This window comes from Chrysochloris asiatica, unplaced genomic scaffold (genome assembly GCF_000296735.1).
Source record: "Chrysochloris asiatica unplaced genomic scaffold, ChrAsi1.0 scaffold00087, whole genome shotgun sequence".
In the NCBI taxonomy this organism is placed as follows: domain Eukaryota; kingdom Metazoa; phylum Chordata; class Mammalia; order Afrosoricida; family Chrysochloridae; genus Chrysochloris; species Chrysochloris asiatica.
The window spans coordinates 10,609,826-10,631,389 of record NW_006408605.1 but is presented as its reverse complement, the minus strand read 5'-3'; the positions used below and the strand labels follow the sequence as shown (position 1 = coordinate 10,631,389).

The 21,564-nt window shown below is 37.3% G+C and overlaps 1 protein-coding gene across 4 annotated transcripts in view; it reads right to left on the bottom strand.

Annotated features, from left to right (window-relative positions):
- The window catches only part of ANKHD1 (ankyrin repeat and KH domain containing 1), a 155,643-nt gene that overhangs the window by 71,989 nt on the left and 62,090 nt on the right, over positions 1-21,564 (bottom strand). For all 4 annotated transcript variants that reach the window (XM_006866150.1, XM_006866151.1, XM_006866153.1 and 1 more), the window contains exons 6-9: positions 14,266-14,499; positions 10,150-10,244; positions 2,538-2,775; positions 2,152-2,343 (exon numbers count right to left, since the gene is read on the bottom strand). In XM_006866150.1, the coding sequence (XP_006866212.1) occupies positions 2,152-2,343; positions 2,538-2,775; positions 10,150-10,244; positions 14,266-14,499 (759 nt within the window). The remainder of the gene's footprint in view (positions 1-2,151; positions 2,344-2,537; positions 2,776-10,149; positions 10,245-14,265; positions 14,500-21,564) is intronic.

The window sequence follows — 21,564 nt, the reverse complement described above, 5'->3', positions numbered from 1 at the left end:
AAAAAAACAAATAGGAGCTGGGGAGAGAATACATATAAAACAAGATTGGCTAGGAATTAAAAATAGTTAAAGCTGTGTAATGAGCATGCAATCGTTGGGTTCATTGTACTATTTTCTCTATATTTGAAAAATACCATAAAAAAGAGACCAAAACATTTTTTCATTGTATAGGTAATTATAGTATTAGAAGTTCTAATGGATTATCTTATAATGCTACACTATAAAAATTTCATGTAAATAAATCACTCAAATAAAGGAAAAAGAAATTTAAGTAGTGATTATACAAAAAGTTGATTCTCCAAACTGCTTTGGCAGTTTTTAGAACTACATATTTCAAATCAGCAAAAGGAGCTAAATATGAGAATAACTGGGGATGAAATAAAAAACAAGTATGAATATTGGCTTCATGTACTAGCTTGGTTACCTGAGGGAAGGTATCTAATTTTGCATTAGTATCCCTATCTATGTGTTTAATACTACTTCTTATTACACAGGGACCTGTGATAATAGAGATAATAGAAGAGCTAAGTAAAATGTCCTGGTATGGCACTGCAAAATAAGCACTAGACTGCTAACTACCCAAGATCAGCGGTTCAAACCCACTAGTCACTCACCCAAAATCCTCAACAGCACTTAACAACAACAAAGCAAAATGTCTGGGTGGGGAATAGGGGGTGGACAGGAGTAAGGAATTATGGTTAAGACTATGGCTAGGTCTAGGCAAGGCCTAGGATTTCACTTAGTGTTAGGGTTATGGTTAGGACTAAAGTTAATGTTAGGGGTACAGGCTGGGTTACGGTTAGAAGGTTTTGTTTTTTCTTGAAATCTACTTGATTTCAGTTAACTTGAAAGTTCTATAACTATACATTATCATCTCTTTTTATTTTATGGGGTTTTTTTTTTTTGTTTCAAACTGGTATCTCTGGTTCCCTATTGTAAGTCTTACAGGTTTATTTTACTTTGAATACTTCTATCTATATCAGGGTTGAGTTCTGGGTGATATTGTCATGTGCGTTAATCTCAGGTTGCTGTTGGCTGTTGTTGGTTCTCTGTCCAAAGAACTCCTTTTGTAAGGTTGGTCTGGTTTTTGCAAATTCTTTGAATTTCTGTTTTTCTGGAAAGGTCCTAATTTTGCCATCATGTTTGATGGACAGTTGTTCTAGGTATGTGATTCTTGGTTGGCATTTTTTGTTGTTGTTGTTTCATAGTTTTACATATGTCTTGCCATTCTCTCTGGCTGCATGGTTTCTGATGAAAAAAATAAAAAATCTCCTTTAGGTAACTTCTCATTTTTCTTGAACTTTTCTAATGATTTTTTCTTTGCCTCTGGTTTTGAAAAGTTTGATTATAGTATGTCTTGGTGGTTTTCTTCTGGGGTCTGTCCTATTTGGAATTCATTTAACTTCATGAAACATGATAGGATGAATGTAAAACTGATGTTCTCCCATGTAAACTATCACTCAATTCACAAAAAAACTTAAAAAAAAAAAATGAGGGGGGGATCTCACTACCATCAAGAAGAAAGAGCCATGAGTGGAGTGTGTCCTTTAGACTATGAGACTGGAGCACTCAACCTCCTCAATTTAGGGATAAGAAGTTGAGATGCCAGAGGAGTAGCAGAGGAACAACAGCAGAAGTATCAAGAAGCAGAGGATAAGAAAGGGCAGTGGACTTCCCAGTCCTTGGAGCAAGTAAAGCTGAGTGACTTTGGACAGGAAGCTTGTTTGTAGATTGGGGTGCCTCCAGGCACTTAAGTGGGGGAGCTAGAGCTGAGTATCTTCAGTCTGATGCTTATGGTGGAGTGTTGTGTCCTCTTGGGCATTTATCAACTGATTTGAATTGTGCAGTGAGCATTTCTGACCCCAAATTCTAAGTGTGGTGTCTGAGTTCTGTGTGGCCACTGCAATAGAGTATCAAACCCAGCTGTGGAAAGAATGGTTGGTTCCTCAAATTTTTGCAGAAAAAAAATGAGGAAGTGAGGAAAATACTGTTACACTGTAGGGATTTCATTCAATATAATGAAACAAAAACATGTATATGAATTGCTGGACTAATTTGCTCTGTAAACTTTCACGCAAAGATAAAAAAAGTTTAAAATAACGAAAGTCATATACAAGTGCTTTTCTAAAACATATCCTTAGACTCACATACCAGCAGCCAGCAAATATTTAACCAACTCCAGGTGTCCCTCCTGAGCGGCCTCCATTAAAGGTGTGGAACAGCCAAGTTCTATATCCGCCCCTGCTTTAATCAGGAAGTCTGCAACTTCAGAAAAGCCTCCACAGCAAGCCAACGTAAGCGCAGTCTCTTGCGTTTCTTCCGTCTGAGCATTTATATTTGCTCCTGGGAAAAACATTAAAAAACAACAACCAGACAAAACTAATTGACAAAGAGTTATGATAAACATAGTATTGTTCTGATGGTGATAATCATCTGTCTTCTGATTTTGTGGTTCCTCTCAGAGTGTTGATGACTTATTTCATTGTCATTGATACTGACACAGAACAGTCAAAAGATTAGAAACAAAACTGCTGTACCTTGTGCTAGGAGTAGTGCCACCATTTCTTCATGTCCTTCACGAGCAGCTTCCATCAGTGGAGTATACCCTTCATCATTAACTTCTTCAAGATTTGCTCCCCTTTCAATAAGCAGAGCTGCCAATTCAACATGTCCTCCACACGCAGCTAGCGTTAGTGGAGACTCGAATGAATCTGCAGGCATGTTCACTTGAGCACCACTATCCAAAAGCAAACGTGCTACCTCTACATGTCCATCCTGCAGGTTTTCAGAAGTAAAACAAAAAGGAGGGAATTTTTGAGATTTTTTTTTTAAGTGGAGAAGACAAGTTATAGATTAGGGAAAAACGAAGGAGAAAGGAAAAGAGGAAAAGATTCAGTGTAGATACATATATATTACCATGACTATCTACTTACTTTGAAATTTGTCTTACCAAAAGTTCATTAAAATTATTTTACCTTATTTTTGAGCAAGCCCAAAATTATCATCAGATTTGGTGACATATGGCTACAATTCCAAATAATTTTGAATGTTAATATTCTTTGAAGTTCAAAAACTGTTGAAATGTATAGTCAATGTTACCGCAGAATAATTACCACCTATACTCTTCTTGTTGTTATGTGCCGTCGAGTCGGTTCCCACTCATAGCGACCCTGTACAGGGTTTCTGAGGTTGTAAATCTTTACAGGAGCAGAATGCTTCATCTTTCTCCCGTGGAACAGCTGGTAGTTTCGAACTGCTGACCTTGCGGTTCGCAGCCCGATATGTGACCACTATGCTTTAGTGAATGGGGCGGGCTGCGAACCGCAAGGTCAGCAGTTCGAAACTACCAGCTGTTCTGTGGGAGAAAGATGAGGCTTTCTGCTCCCGTAAAGATTTACAGCCTCGGAAACCCTGTACAGGGTCGCTATGAGTGGGAACCGACTCCACGGCACATAACAACAACACATACTCTTGCTGTGGTGCTGTAGGAAAAGCTCTGGACTGCTAACCACAAGGTCTGTGGTTCAAACTCACCAGCTGCTCCTTGGAAACCCTATGAGTCAGAACTGACTTAATGGCACTTAAAAAAACACACTCCTGCCAGGTCAAATATAACTATATCCTCCAGCTCAGCAGAAACAATATTAGCTCTATTTTAGAAACAAAGCCTTGACCAAAAAATAACACAACAAATTCTGTGAAGTCATTATATTACCACTTGGGATTATGTCACCAAGATAAACCCCTATAGACTGATAGCTACCCTGTATTTTTCTTCATTACAACAGCTGGTTGCAATGAGGCAAACAATTTTACAAAAATGCAAAATCAAGATCTTTTTCATTTGTTAATAATTTTACCATGGGTCCACCTGCATAAGACAGTAAGGCAATAAACAATGAAGACCTTCTTGTAAAAGGTATCCATGCTATCCCTCTATCACCACAAATACCCTTCTTTTAGTTTCAAATGTTTGATTTTCAAACTTCAAGTAGGACTTAACTCTTACTGCGGCAAAGAAAGTCAAATGTTATGTTGTTCTATAGTTCAAAAAAAGTGCTAACAAAAAGTAAAGCCTGAGTATAAAAATAAGATCTTACAAGGTTAGCAGTTTTTAATTATGAGAAATCTTAACTGTTAGATTTCAGCATCTATTAACCAGATTATTTTATTGAGTCCTGGTGTGGTGCTGTAAGACAAACACTGGACTGCTAACCACAAGATTGGCAGTTCAAACCCACCAGCAGTTCTTCAGAAACCCTATATAGGGTTGCTATGAGTGAGAACCAACTCGATGGCACTTAACAACAACAAATTACTGTATTAAATTATTTGGTGTTTGAAATGCAACTTTATTTGAAATTTGTTATGGAAACAGAGGGATGACATGAAATAAGTGATGTTACATTGTGGGGATTACAATCAATGACATGAAACAAAATGCACGTGAATTGTTGAATAGGTAATTGATGAGCTCTATAAATCTTCACCCAATTCACAATAAAAAGTAAAAATATTCCAGATATTTGGGCAACTCCTGAGCTGCAAAATGCCAAAGATGAGGCTCTAGGATAGCAAGTTGAGAATAACTGCCTAAAGGCTGGAGACGCTTGAAAATTCAGGCCAAGTCAGAGTAGAGATACTTTGGGTTGGGGGGGGGACTATAAAAGCACGAAATTTTCAACAGGGAGTTTAGTTTCAGAGTATGTGGGGAAAAGTAGAATCCCCAATGAGTAGTTTTCATTTTGTCTAGACGGGTCTGGTGAAAGGAGATGGGGGTAAAGATTCTTATGATTCAATAGTAATTGTTATCATGACTAATTGTAACTGTTACAACAGTAAAGGTCAGAAGTTTTGTAACAGAATGGGGGGGAGTAGTTAATCTTACAGTCCAGGAACAGAGGACCCTAGGACCATCAATGGAGAGGAGCATGAGTGGAATGCGGGATCCTATCCAGAGAAGCAATGACATTAGAGATGGAAGCAGAGATGAAGGCATGGAGCAACAGAGTAGCTGAGGACTCTAGACTCATGAAATGAGAAAAACTATGTGCTGGAGGCCAGGATGTAGGCTTGCAGAATGTACCCTTTGGTTGTTTAAATGAGTATATATTCCTGAATATTTTTGTGTACATCAAAAAACAAAAACAGTGGGAATACAAGCAAATACTGTTGAATGATGATGCACGGAGGTGATTGTAATCATTGCAATGAAACAATAAGTATAAAACTGATGTTCTCCCATGTAAACTATCACTCAATTCATAATAAAAACTTAAAAACAAACAAAAAAAACATATGAATATTTTAAAAAAAAACGGAAACCTCAGAGCAAAAGTTACTAGAGACAGGGCAGAAATTGATATACAAATTAGAGGGTCAATCTGCCAATAAAACAACAATTCTAAAAATGCATCTGTATTAAACAACAGAGCTATAAATTATATGAAGCAAAATCTGATAGAATTTAAAAGAGAAATAGACAAATTCAGTTATATTTGGAGATCTCAAAACTTCTCTCTCAATAACTATTAGAACTACTCAGGAAATTAGAAAGTATGTAGATGAATAAATAAAACCATCAACCAGCAGGATCTAACTGACATTTATAGAATATTTTGCCCAACATCAGCAGAATATATATATTTTTTCAAGTGCTCATGGAACATATACTAAGACTGTCCACATCCTAGTCATAAACCTCACAAATTAAAAAATAAAAAAAACCAACCCTGAAACTATAGTGTATTTTCTGACCACATCAAAATCAAACTAGCAGAAAGATAATGGGAATATCTCCAAACATTTAAAAACTAAACAACACACACTGAAAAAGATCCATGGAAATCTCAAGCAAAATTAAACACAAAAACAACACTGAGCTGAATGAAAATATATCATACTACAAATTATAGTAGACAGGTTTATAAAGCACTGATGAGAGAGCAATTTATAGTACTACATGTATACTATTAAGAAAAAAAGTCTCAAACCATAAACTAAGCTTCCATCTCAAGAATCTACAAACATGGAGCAAAGTAAATCTAAAACAAACAGGAGGGCAATAATAAAGATAAGAGCAGAAATAAATAAAATAGAGACCAGAAAAATAGAGAAAATTAACAAAAAATTGTTTTTTAAAAAATTTTAACAAAATGAACAAACCTTTACCCAGACTGGCTAAAAAAAAAACCCCCTCAAATTATTAAAATCAGGAATGAAAGGGGGGACATTACTATCAAACAGAAATAAAAAGGATTGATTATTTTGCCAAAACATTAAATAATCTATTGTTGTTGTTAAGGGCCATCGAGTCTGGTTCTGACCATAGCGACACTGAACAGGGATTCCAAGGCTGTAAATCTTTACGGGAGCAGAAGGTCTCATCTTTCTCCCACGGAACAGCTGGTAGTTTCAAACTGCTGACCTTGCGGTTCGCAGCCCAACTTGTAACCACTACGCCACCAGAGCTCCTATAAGAACCTATAAGAAATGGAAAATTCCTAGAAAAACACAAGCTATCAAATCTAATTCAAGAGGAAATAGAAAACATGAATATACCTATATCAAAGGGATTGAATTAGTAGTAAAATCTTCCCACCTAGCAAACACTACGCTGATATTTACCCAACAAAAATAGTCAGTTTTTCACCTAAAAGACATTAACAGTAATGATCACAGAAATTTGGTGCCCTGGTGCTTACTTAACCACATCTCAAAAAGCCATATACGCACTTCCAGGTAGTCTTGTCATTGAAAACTTCTGATTCCAAAAACATTCAAATGTCCTCCAAACACATGAAAAGATGCTGTGTATCATTAATCAACAGAGAGATACAAATCAAGACCACAATGAGATACCATTTCATTCCCACATTTGGTGGTTCAAACCCACCAGTTGCTCTTCGGAAACCCTATACAGGGTTACTATGAGTTGGAACTGACTCAATGGTACTTAACAATGACAACAAATGATAATTATTGTTAAGTGCCATCAAGTTTGTTTTGACTCATAGGAACAATAATATGCTTAGTGCTTCTGTTCTACTTCCTAATCATTGCATAGTGTCTAGAGTCTTAAAAGCTCACAAGTGGCCATCCAAGGTACAATTAATTGGTCTATTCATCTGAAGCAACAGGAAGATGGGGTGTCAGGAATAGGAGGAGGAAATGAAATATGTGGCTAATTACCTCCATAACCAACTGCTCCTTTGCTATGAGATCAGAAGAACTGGATGGTATGCAGCTATCATTACTGAACATTTTGATCAAAGATTCCATGGAAGAATCCTGATCAGAAGAGGGAGATGAAGAATAGAATTTCAAATCCCCATGGGCTCTATATTTTCTGGAGCCATGGAGAGCAGATGAACCCCTCAAACTATTGTTCTGAGGTAAGCTTTAAAACCTAAAACTGGAAATAGCCCCTGAAGTCATCTTAAAACCAAACAACAGTTTACCTTAACTAGAAAAAAGGTCTGCTTTGATTATTATGCTCTCTTAAGAACTATCTATACTGGGATCACAGTCCTGGTGCGGTGCTGCAAGATTATGTACTGAACCACAAGATCAGTGGTTCAAACTCAACAGCTGCTCCTTGGACGGTAGCTATGAATTGAGACCAGCTCAACAGTACTTAACAACAATTATACTAGGATCAAATTGACAACAGCAACTCAAAACACTAGATAAGAATGTTAGGGGCATTAAATTGATGTCAATGAGGGCAAAACAACTCTGAAAAGGAGGGTGAGGATGCATGCACAACTTAAAGAATATAATCAATGTTACTAAATTGAACATGCAGAAAATATTGAACTGGTATATGTTTTGCTATGGATGCTCTTAACAAAAACAACAAATCTCAAAATGCTCTGAAACTTTCTCTGTGTTTGAAGTTGTTAGGTGCCGTCAAGTCAGTTCTGACTTACAGTTACCCTATGCACGACAGAATGAAACACTGCTCAGTCCTGCACCGTCCTCAGAATCAGTTAGGCTTGAGCTCACTGCTGCTGCCTCTGTGCCAATCCATTCATTCATTGGGGGGTCTTTCTGTTTTTCACTCATCCTCCACTTTACCAAGTATAATGTCTTTCTCTAGGGACTGCTCTCCTAATAATAATTCTTTATAAGCACACATATATGTAAAATGTACTTAAAGAAGAGGTAGAAGAAAAATGGTTTCTGGGCTTATCTATGACTCAATAGTTTTGGATTACAGTATTATCTTATCAAGGCTTACATTTAATATATAATATCAGTGTAAATAATTATATCCATTTTAAAAAATTAGTGCTGCCAACAGAAAATTTATGAAAATATGTGTTACAACAGTTAAAATATACAAATCAAACATTATATATAAAAATTAAGTTTTACTGTCAAATTTTTCTATGACTTTAAAAAAAATATTGCCATTTCTAAGATGAAGCTTAACAGTCAACATAATGTTAATAGCAAAAATACTAAGCTGAAACAAAGACCTGGATTTAGGCAGACCCACCAGGTAATGCTGTACAATCCACATAATTGATAGTGGTGGTCTCAGGACTCCCAGATGAACCATTTCACTGCATGATTGGGTACAAGATTCCTCAACTTCTTTGTTTCTTAGTTCTCTCAGTTATAATTGAAAAATCTTACCTAAGCTTCTAGCTTTTAGATTTTAAGATAGCATTAAAAGTGATAATCTCCTTGAGAAGCATAATGAGAGCCCTGGTAGCGCAGTAGCTAAAGTGGTTGGCTAGTAACTGAAAGGTCGCCAGTTGGAACACACCAGCTACTCCTGTTAGGCCCCCTAGTGGCCTAATTCAGTAGGAGACCCCAAAAAGATCATCAGGACTCAAGTTCGATGCAAAAGCAAGAGGTTTATTTACCAACGCGCTGGGGTCCACCTTCACAGACTCCTTAAAACCAGGAGACAAAGGTGACATTTGCCAACGCGCTGGGGTCCACCCTCACATAGACTCTTGAAAACAGGAGTTGAGGGCGACCCCGACTCACTACACATACAAGTTTTTATAGGGTTTCAGGGGGCATAATTGCACAGTACCATAGATACAGTTTTTGATTGGTTAACAATTGGCAAAGTATGAGATGTTACAGTTTAATTGGTCAGTACTGGTGGTCTTTGTTCTTAGGCTAGGGCAAAGGAAAACATCTGGCATCTGGCCTTGGGTTGTTCTGTCTATTACTTATCTATGGCTCGCTGTTGCTAGGGGTGAAAGGATATTCTAAGGCAACATGAGCTGATTTAGCACGTTCCTGGAACAGGAGGACGTGTTCAGGCTAATGTATAGAATGGAGATTGACCTTGTCTCTGGAGGGAACTAAAAACTGAGGCCTAGTCTATTTAAAATGCGTCTTGAAGCCTGACTAAAGTTTGGTCAAGTAGCTAGGCAAAATCAGTTAGGGCCTTACACTCCAAGGGAGAAAGATGCAGCAGTCTGCTTCAATAAAAAGTTCAGCCTAGGAAATCCTATGAGCAGTTCTACTCTGTACTACAAGGTCAATATGAGTCAGAATTGACTCAATGGCAATGGGCTTGGTTTGGGTTTTTAAAATTCTCTTTGAAATAAAATGCTTAAATTAAAAAACTAATTCTAGATTATTCTCAAAAGAAATAATTTAATGCTTTACAGGTTTATCCATTTGGCATTTTAATCACTATATTCTGGATGTCGATTTGCTTTTTAACACAAGGCTATGGAAACATTAGCTATATAAGTCTTCAAAACTAAGGAGCCCTAGAGGTGTAGTGGATTACGAGCTGAGCTGCTAATCGCAAGGTCAATAGTTTGAATCTACCAGTTGCTCTGTGGGAGAAAGACGAGGCTTTCTGCTTCCCATAAAGATTTACCACCTCAGACACCCTATACAGGGGCGCTATGAGTAGGAACTGACTGGATGGCACATAACCACTACCACCACCTTCAAAATTATAGAGTGTTAACAATAATAACTATAAACTCAAATGCATTACTTTAGGATTGATGCTACTATTCTCTTCTAAAAACACAAATATTCAGCATTAACTGAACTGAATCAGGTGAAGAAATTATGCAAACTAAAGACTGACTAATCATTCTTAAAAGCTTCACAAATGACCTTTTTTTCCCATAAAATCAAGTGAATTTCATTTAAAATTACCATGCAAGCTTCCATTAAAGCAGTGTGCATCTCATCTGTTTTGTGCTCTTGATCCGCACCAGCCGCAAGTAGAAAACGAACCATATCCAAGTGGCCTTTTTTAAAAAAAGGATACAATTATTGAAACTATGTTTCCAAAGAATTTACTATTAACTTAATACATAAGAATCGAAATGTAAGGAAAACTATTGTGCATTTAAAAAATTAATCAATGGCTTAAAAGAAAAAATCCAACCCCACCAAATAATAACTCTCCTCAAGGTTTTATTATATAAATTGTAAAGTTTGAATTAGTCCAAAGAATATAATTCAAATTAAGAAACAATACTTCTTAAGTTAATCTATATAAACAATGTATCAAATCAAAACACTAAAATCAATATGCCAGGCAAAGTATCTTCATGTCTATCTTCATGTCAAATTTTTCAGAAAAGCAGATTTTAAATAACAATAAGTTCAATGTGACAATGAGCATCCATAAAATAATTCCAAACCTCTTGATACATTTAATATATGTATCAAGTAAAAAGCCTTAATATAAGTCAATAAGGAAAAAAACGCTAGTAGAGAAATATGTGAAAAACATGAAATAGTGATTCAAAAAAGAGATGCAAGTAAGTTTTAAACTGATGAGAAGGATATTGACCTTTCCTACTGAGGCTTGGTGTAGTGCTGTGGGTTAATGCACTGGACTGCAAAACTGAACTGTAAAATAGGCAGTTCCAGCTCACCAGTGGCTCCTAGGAAGCCCTATACAGGGCCGCTATGGTTTAGAACTGACTCAACAGCACTCAACAACAACATTGAGGAAATTAAATTAAAATGATACACCATTTTTTACTATCAAAATGGCAAATATTAAAAAGAAAGATAATACCCAGTGTTGGTGAGGGTGTATAGTAGAATAAAGGGCATTCTCAACACTGCTGGTGAGAGTGTAAATTGTTTCAACCTTTCTAGAAGGCAATTTGGCAACACTATCTAAAGCCTTAAAAATACCCATACCCTTTGACCCAGCGAGTCCATTCCAAGTAATTAAATAACCAGAGATTAAGTAAAGATAGCACAAAGATGCTATCAGTGTTTTTAATAATAGTGAAAAACTGGGAACAGCTCAAGTGTACAACAATAAGCAATTATGTTGCATCCATTTGATGCATATAAAAGAGAATGCTAAAAAAAAAAAAAAAAAGAGAATGCTAGCTCCCTACTCTTATTCTTCCTAGAAACAGAAGCTCAATTTCATCTGTGTGACAACATCCCTGACTGTAAGATTATGTTTTCTAGCTTCCCTTGCAACTATGCATAGTCAGTGAGATATCAATGAGAGTTCCATGGCAGAACTGCTAGGAAACTCCTGTTGTTGAGTACTGTGGAGTCGGTTCTAACTCATAGGGACCCTACACAGGGTTTCTGAGGCTGCAAATCTTTACAGGAGCAGAAAGTCTCATCTTTCTCCTACGGAACAGCTGGTAGTTACGAACTGCCGACCTTGAGGTTAGCATCCCGATTCATAACCACTACGCTACCAGAGCTCCTTAGGAAACTCTTAGAACTTACTAAATTGAAAGGTAATCCTCATTTTGCCCTCTCCTCTTCCTCTCTCCTAGAATATGGATAGCTGGTGCTCTACCTACAATCTTAGATAGTAAGTAATGTTGAGAATAGAAGACAAATTCTAGGATTTGCTGCTGTTAAGTGTTGTCAAGTCAATACTGACTCACAGCAACCTTGTATAGGGTTTCTGAGGAGTGGCTGGTGAACTTGAACTGTCAACCTTGTGGTTCAAACCAACCTTGCAGTTCAGCACATTAACCCACAGTGCCAAATTCTAGGATGGTGGCCTCCAAATTCTAAGATGGTAGAGCCAAAAACAGGATTCTAATTATCTTGATGACAATGAAATTGCCATACTAGTCCTAGACTACCTACATTTGGCCTTCTTGACCTTCTTTTATGTGAAAGAAAAACTAATCTCTTGTTTAAGTTATTATTAATTAATAACAATAATCCTAACTGAAATAATGAAATACTATATGTCTTGGTGTGGTGCCAGAGGATAAATACTTGACCTCAAGGTCAGTTTGAACTGCAAACTTGGCAGTTCAAACTCACCAGCTGTTTCTCAGAAACCCTATACAGGGCCACTATGAGTCAGAACCAATTCGACAGCACTTAACAACAATATGACCATCAGGGTCCTGGTGTGGCACTGTAGAATAAGTGTTGGACTGCAAACTACAAGGATGGTGGTTCAATCTATTAACTGCTCCTAAGAAACCCTACAAAGGGTTCTCTGAGTCAGAACCAACTTGATGGTACTTAGCAACATATGTCCATCAGGAGTCCCTGGGTGGTACAAACAGTTAACACGCTTTGCTGCTAGCCCAAAGGATGGCAGTTTGAAAAGAAAGATGTAAAATTTACTTCTAAAATATCAGTCACTAAAAAAACCCTACGGAGCACAGTTCTTCTCTAACACATATGGGGGTTGCCATAAATTGGAATTGATTTGATTGCAACTGGTTGGTCACTCAGTGGTAGAATTTTCATTTTCCATGTAGGAAACTGGAATTCAATTCTTGACCCAAGCAACTCATGTACAGCCACTGTCTATCTGTTTGTCAGTAGCATGTTGCTACAATGCTGAACAAAGAATCCTAGTGGTGCAACGGTTAAAAACTTGACTGCTAACTGAAGGTTGGGTTATAAATATAAATATAAATCTGCCCAGCAGCTCTGCAGAAAAAAGACCTGGCAATCTATTCTATAAAGAGTACAGCTAAGAAAACACTAGGGAATAGAGTAGGTGAGGACTCTAGACTCATGGAAAGATAAAGGCTGTGTGCTTGAAGCCAGGAGACAAGTTTGCAGAATGTGCCCTTTGGTTGTTTAAATGATTACACATTCCTGAGTGTTTCTGTGTACATCAAAAACAAAACAAACAAACAAACAAAAACAAAAAAACACCCAGAGGGAATAGAAGCAAATACTGTTGAATGATGATGGCACGGAGAAGACTGTAATCATTGCAATAAAACAATGACTGTAAAATCAATGCTTTCCCATGTAAACTATGACTCAATTCACAGTAAAAACTTAAAAAAAAATCCTACGGGGGCAGTCCTACTCTGTCATTTGGCATCACACCCAACAATATGAACAGCTTTCAGTGGAGCTCCCAGAATAAGATGGAGTTGAAAGATATGCCTGGTGATCTACTTCTAAAAGTTAGCCAATGAAAATATATGGATCACAAAAGGGTCATATCTGTAACCAATCATGGGGAGAGAGTGTAGGACTGGGTAGCATTTTATTGCATAGTGTGCGGGGTTGTCATGAGTTGGCCCAATTTAATAGCAATTAACAACCAGATGACTATGCAAAGCCATGTTTTAAGACCATTTGCTGGAATGGAAAAATATTCACAATATACTAAATAAAAAGAAATAAAGCTAGAAAAAAGAAAATTGTTACTTTCAAGTCTATTCCAGCTATAATACAGTGTTAGTGTATGATTTATTTTTTTTCCATACACACACACATATATACAAATTCATACACACATAAAAGGACTTCAAAAAGTTCATGGAAAAATTCCATTATTTTTAATTCCATTTTTTTCACAAACTTTCTGAAGTCCCCTTATATATTAGTTTATTTATAAACATGTTTACAAAAACATACTAGAAGTACCTCCACTAAAATATTGTTTACAGTGCTTTTAAACTTCAGCTGGTAATAATACAAGTTATTTTTTATTACTTTATGATAGTGTGTTTTGTCAAGTTTTCTGTATCAAGTATACATTACTGAGTATGTATTGCTTTTCAAATAAAGGATGGGAAGTAATATAAAACAAAAATTATTAAATAATTTATATTAAGTTTCAGTTGACTTCATAGGCAATTGAAAAAACTTGAACTAAAATAATAAAACATATACTAGGAAACTATACTATATGAAATACATGCTAAAATATTCTTTTTATATAATCTCTTAAAAGCCATATAATTTTTCTAAAACATAAGCAATATAAAATTAACTCATGTATTTAATATTCAGATTTTAAAATAAGAAAAATTGCTATGAAAGGAATATTTACATATACAGTACCTTTGTAGCATGCAAGTGTCAGTGCACTTTCTTTGAATTCATTAGAATGAGTGTTGATTCCTGCACCATGATCTAGAAGAACTCTGGCAACTTCCACATGACCTGCACTGGCTGCTTCCATTAAGGGAGTATGTCCATTTTCATTATGATCTTCTATATTTGCACCTTCATTAAGTAGCACTTTGACAATGTCAACAAATCCTCCAGCACAGGCATAAGTTAGTGCAGTGTTTCCTAAGAAAGAATAAACATTAAAAATTATGACAAATAGATACAATTATGATTATAACAGATCTAGTAATATAATTTCAATTTCCTTACATAAACCACTACATCTATCATCTCTAGTTCTTTTGTTGCTCTTAGTTAAAAATATCTTTATTTTCTTATTAATTAAAATATCTTTTATAACGGGAAACAGAAAGAACCCCAAACAAAAAACCATATATGATTCCATTCAGATAAAATATCCATAAAAGGGCAATCTATAGAGGCAGAAAGTATATTCACAGTTACCCAAGGTACGGTGACTGCAAATGAGCACAGAGGATCTTTCTGTGTGATGGAAATGTTCTAAAATTTAATTGTGGTGATAGATGCACAACTTCATAAATCTGCAAAAATTAATTGTTGTGAACTTAAAATAGGTGGATTTTATAATATATACATTTTATCTCTCATAATAGAAAACAATCTCAAAAAGAATAGAAGAAATATAAATAAGCTTAACAAAACTGGTGTAAGACCTACACACTGAAAACTATGAAGTATTATTGGAAGAAATTAAAGAATACCTAAGTAAGTGGAAAGGCATGTCAAAATATGGATCAGTAAACTAACAAGACAATCCTTATAAAAATCCTAATTAGCTTTTGTTGTAGAATTGACAAGCTCATCCTAAAACCCAAAGGACCCAAAAGAGCCAAAACAATCTTAAAGTAGAATAATGCTGTTGTGAAGTGCCGTCGAGTTGGTTCCGACCCATAGAGACCCTGTATTAGGGTTTCCGAGGAGCAGCTGGTGAGCTTGAACCGCCAACCTGCAGTTCAAACGGCTTTGCAGTCTGGCACATTAACCCACAGCGCCACACCAGGACTCCAGAATAATAATAGAGTGGGGAAAAGAATAATGTTGGATTCATACTTCTTGATTTCAGAACTTACTATAAAGCTTAAGTAATCAAAACAGTACAGTACTGGCATAAAGACAAATGTATAGATAAGGAGCTCTGGTTGCGTAGTGGTTACAAGTCAGGAGGCTAACCTCAAGGTCAGCAGTTCAAAACTACCCATTGTTCTGCAGGAGACAGATGAGGCTTTCTGCTCCTGTAAAGATTTACAGCCTTGGAAACCTTATACAGGGTCACTATGATTCGCACATAGTCACCACCATAGATAAATGAATAGAATTGACAGTCTAGAAACAAACTATTACATTTATGGTCTACTGATTTTCAACAAAGGTGTTAAGACAATGCAATCATAGGGTGAAGACGGTCTTTTCAACAAATAGAGCTAGGACAAATCTACATGCAAAAGAATGAAGATGGACCCCTTCAAAGCAAAAACAGAACATAGATCTATATGTAACAACTAAAATTATAAAACTCTTAGAAGAAAACATAAGCATAAATTTTCATGACATTTGATTAGGCAATGGGTTCTTGGATATGACACCAAAAGCACAAAGAATAAAAAAAAAAATATTTGCAAACTATATACCTGATAAAGAACTCATATGTAATATAAGAAACTTACAACTCAAACCATCAAAAGACAAATAACTCAATTTAAAAAATAGGCAAAACATTTAAATAGACATTTCTCTAAAGAAGATATACAAATAACAAGCACGTAAAAAAATGCTCAGCATTATTAATCATTGTTGTTAAGTGCCATCGAGTCGATTCCGACCCATAGCGATCTTGTATAGGATTTCCTAGGAGAAGCTGGTGAGCTTGAACCACTGACCTTGCAGTTCAAATGAATTTGCAGTCTGACGCATTAGTCCACAGCACTGCACATTAGGAAAATACAAACCAAAACCACAGTGAAATACTATTTCACACCTACTAGGAGCTCTGGTAGCGTAGTGGTTATGAATCGGGCTGCGAACCTTAAGGTCAGCAGTTTGAAACTACCAGCTGTTCTGCGGGAGAAAGAGGAGGCGTTCTGCTCCCGCAAAGATTTACAGCCTCAGAAACCCTATACAGGGTCGCTATGAGTTGGAACCAACTCCATGGCATATAACAACAACAATATTAAAAGGAGCTCTGGTAGCGTAGTGGTTATGAATTGGGCTGCGAACCTTAAGGTCAGCAGTTTGAAATTACCAGCTGTTTTGCGGGAGAACGATGAGGCTTTCTGCTCCCGTAAAGATTTACAGCCTCGGAAACCCTGTATAGGGTCACTATGAGTCGGAACCGACTCCCCAGCACAAAACAATAACAACATCAAAATAAAAAAGACACTAATAAGTGTCCACAAGGATGTGGGGAAATTGGAACACTCATGCAATCCTGGTGAGAACATAAAATGATGTACCCACTTTGGAAATCCTTGACAGTTTCTCAAAAAGTTAAACATGGAGTTACCATGTTGTTGTTGTTGTTGTTGTTGTTGTTGTCCATATGACCCAGCAATTCCATTCCTAGGTGAACTGACCCAAGAGAATTACAAACATATATCCACACAAAAACCTGTACATGAATGTTGACCAAATGGCCATAAAATTCATGAATATCCATTACGGTATATCCACATAATGGAATATTCAGTAATAAAGAGGAATGACATACATGTCACAACATGGATGGACTAAGAAAACATAAAGCTATGTGAAGAAAGTGAGATACAAAAAGCCAAATATTATATTATTCCATTTATATGATATGTCCAGAATAGTCAAATTCATAGACTTAAACTGTAAATTAGTGATTGCAATGGACTGTGGGTTGGGAGGAGAAAGGTGTGGGGAATGACTGCTGATGGGTAGAGTTACTTCATAGAATGACAAAAATATTCTGAAGTCAGACAGTGGGAGATGGTTGAACCACTTTGTGAATATATTAAAAAACCACTGAATTGTACACTTCAAAATGATAATTTTATAATTCAGAAAATATGTCATCAAAGACAATTATTTTTAAAAATAGAAAGCAGCTACATTTGGAATGGGTATGAAAAGGTGAATAGAATTCTCATAGGTGGGAAAGGCCATTTCTAGGTGTTACTGATTGGATTTTGTTCCCCTCAATATTTTGTAAAGCCTATTTTTACAATATTTGTAAAACCTTTATACATGTGGTTATAATCGGATTTTGGAATGGATTGTTTTTATAATGTTAACGAGACAGAATAAGTGTAGGTTGTTGTGGTGCAGTGAATTATCTAATGTCTCTTCTAGCCATACCCTTAAACTCCCACCAAACAGCATTTCTGCCTTGCTGAGTTGCTGGGTAAGAGAAGGTGGAAGAAGATACTGACAGGATGACATGATTCAGCTGTGGATGTTAGCAGAGTTCATTGTAATTGTACAAATTTGAAACTCTTTCTCACTATCAACAAAGAAGAAGAGCCAGGAGTGGAACATATCCTTTGGACCCCGCGATCCCTGTGCATTGAACCTCCTCAACCAAGGACAAAAAGCTGTGATACTGGAGGAGTGACAGAAGAGCAGCGGTAGCAGAACCAGAACTAGAGCATGAGAGAGAGCAGTGGACTTCCCAGACCAAAAAGCAAGTAAAACGGAGTGACTCTGGGCAGGAAGCTTACTTATAGATCAGGGTGCTTCCAAGCACTTCAGTGGGGGAGCTAGGTTTACTGACCCATGGAGCTAGAATCTAGTGCTTTCAGGCTGAGGCTTATGGTGTGTATGTCCTGTGGGCATTTATCAGCAAATGACTGGAACAACTGTGCCCTGAGCATTTCTGACCCCAAATTGCAACCTGTTAATTTCCCTATTAAACACCATAACTGTAGTGTCTGAGTCCTGTGTTGCCATTACAACAGATTACAGAACCCAGCATAAACAGAGAGGGCTGTAGGAGGAATGGCTAGTATCTTAAATAATGGCTAGTGTATCTTAAATAAGTTTATTTCAAGGTATAAAAGAGATTAAACAACAAAGCATGCAAGCAGAGATGTTGTTAGGTGCCTTTTAATTGGCTCTGACTCACAGCGATCCTATGCACAACAGAATGAAACACTGCCTGGCCTTGTGTTAGCCTCACAATCATTGCGTTTGAGCGCATTGTTGCAGCTATTGTGTCAGTCTGGTAGCGTAGTGGTTACGAATCGAGCTGTGTACCTCAAGGTCAGCAGTTCGAAACTACCAGATGTTCCGTGGGAGAAAGATGAGGCTTTCTGCTCCCGTAAAGATTTACAGCCTCGGAAACCCTGTACAGGGTCGCTATGGGTCAGAACCAACTCCATGGCACATAACAACAACAACAAATCTCATTGGGGGTTTTCCTCTTTTTCACTGGCCCTCTACTTTACCAAGTATGATGTCCTTTTCCAAGGACTGGTCCCTCGTGCTAACATGTCCAAAGTATGTGAGACAAAGTCTCGTGATTATCACCTCTAAGGAGCAATCTGGCTTTTTTTCTTCAAAGATATATTTTGCTTGTTCAAACAGAAATGAGGTAAAGTAAATGTCAAAACACCTGAAGACTGTCCAAGAACAGAAACTCAAAAGTGACAAGAACCTTCCTTTAAAGCCGAGAGAGAAAGAAAGCCATCCTTTTAGGCTGGCACCTTGAATTGAAACTTCTAGTATCCAAACTGAGAAAATAGTTTTTTGTTGTTGTTAAACCCAGTCATTTGGGGTATTCCTGTTATAGCAGCACTAGCTAACTATGGCAGAATTTGGTACTGGCAGAGTGAGGGTACTGCACTAACAAAATTTGGAAGTAGTTTTGGAATTGAGTAATGAGTAAGAGGCTGGAAGAGCTTTAAAGTGCCTAATATAGAGCACTGAAGAGACAGTTGGTAGAAGTAGGGATATCAAAGGCAATTCTAGTGAGGGCTCAGAAAGAAAAGTGAGAGGACCTATTAAGAAAGTCTCTATCTTCTTACAAAATAAAATACATAGGAAACCATCAACAGAATGTTGCTATACATATGAACATTAGATGTGCTAGTGGTAAAGCTTTAAAATAAATTACAAACATGCGATTGGGCAATGGATTTTTTTATGTAATGACAAAGACCCTGTCTGAATTATGTTCAAATGTTTAGTGGATGCTAGAACTTGTAAATGATGAGCTTGGATATTGAGATTTCTAAGCAAAATCTTAAAGAGGTCTCATGGTGTCTTCTTGGCGCTTACAGTAAAGTGAGAGAGAAAAGAGATTGACTTCAAAATGAACTGTGGAAAACTAAAATAGAAGTGAAAAAGATTTGGAAAATTCTGTTGTACAAACTAAGGGCATGTGTCACAGAATTTTCACAAAGGATATGGCTGCACAATTTTTTTGTTGTTAAAGAGATTAACCCTTGACTAATGAATCTAACCAACTATCTCAGCAAGGAGTTTTAGCGTGGCACTGTGAGTTCATGGACTGCAGGGTCAGTTTGAACTGCAAGGCTGGTGGTTCAAACTCACCGGATGCTCCTCGGAAACCCTATACAGGATCACTATGGGTCAGAGCCAACTCGATGGTACTTAACAACAACAACATCACAGTAGAGAACACATTATGATGTCCTTTTCCAGGGAATGGTCCCTCCTGATAACATGCCCAAAGTATGTGAGATGAAGTCTTAGACTGAGGAGGATAGAGACAGGACAAAAAGAAGTAAAGCTGTATGTCTTTTGGAATTCTACAAGCAGTAAACAGGCCAAAGGAGATATATCTAATGTACTCCTAGAAAAGAAAAGGACCATCCTTGGAGCAACTTAGAGAACAGCAACACTGTTGGAAGGAACACAGGAAGCAGGACTGCCTGTGTTTCAAAGGATGAAGCTTCCTGGGTTTCAAAGGGTGAAGCTACTGTCTCCTAGGTTTTAAAGATCAGATCTCACCAACTCTGTTCTGGTTAGGGGCTGTCATGCTCAAAGACAAAGAAGATGGAGCCAAAGTTAAGGGGGCAGTGCTGCCATGCCAAAAGTGCAAGAGAATGGAGTCAAGGGGCAAAGGGCAAGACCATTAAGAAGGAAGCGCATGAGTGGAACATGAGATCTACCTAGAAACGCCACAACAGTAGAGACAGTGGCAGAAGTGGTGGCATGGAGAGACAGAGAAGGTGTGGACTGTAAGCACAAGGACTGAGTACAGTCATGTGCCTGTGGGCAGGAGGCTGTCTTGCAGACTGTGCCCTTTGGACATTTAAATGAATATATAGTTTTTGTTTTGAATGTGTACATAAAATATTTTTGGTTTGCTCATTTGTAAAATATAAAATGTAACTGGAGAGCCACAGGGAGGAAATAGGATAGCTGTTGTTGCAGAGAGGGGATTATAATCATTCAGATGAAACAAAGTGTATAACTTGTTAAATGTAAGGCTGATGATCTTTCAACCTTCACTCAAATCACAATAAAGTTTTTAAAATGGGAGAGGGTGAAGGGGGCTGGGTCATCACTCAGACTAGGAGAATAGGACAACTCAAAGTCAAGGACACAGAGATAACCATCCCAGTGGGCCTAGAATGTGAGGCTGAAGCCCATGGTGAGGACTTCAAAATCTATGGGATGTGGCTAACACCCACAGTTTGGAGTGTGTGGCTATCGCTCAGATGGTCTTAGAGAACAGAAGATTATTTTCAAACCTTGAAAACAAACATTATTTGTTCTACTGGATTTTGGATTTGCTTGGTGCCAGCAATCCCTTCTTTCCCTTCAACTTCTTTCACTTGTAATAGAAATGCCTACTTTGTGCCTGTTTCACCATTGCCTTTTGGAAACTGGTAACTTATATTCCAGATTTCATAAGTTCACAAATGAAAAGAAATTCTACTTCAGGATGGAACACAGCTAAAGTCTCACTTTAGATAATTCCAAAAATGAAATTTTAGACTTGGAGTTGATTTAAAACCTTTGGAATGATGTGATGAAGTTAATGTCTTTTGCATGTGGGAAGGACATCAATTATGGGGACTAAAGCCGCAGCGAGAACTTGGAGCCGCAGCGAGAACTTGGAGCCGCAGCGAGAACTTCAAGCCGCAGCGAGACGTGTAGTGTGGAGCTCCAACAACAACACGGAATATTGGGCCACAAGGCTGTTTAACTGCAAGTTGCGGAAAGCCTCATCTCTCTCACGTAGAGGGCCTGGAGGATTTGAGCTGCTGACCACGA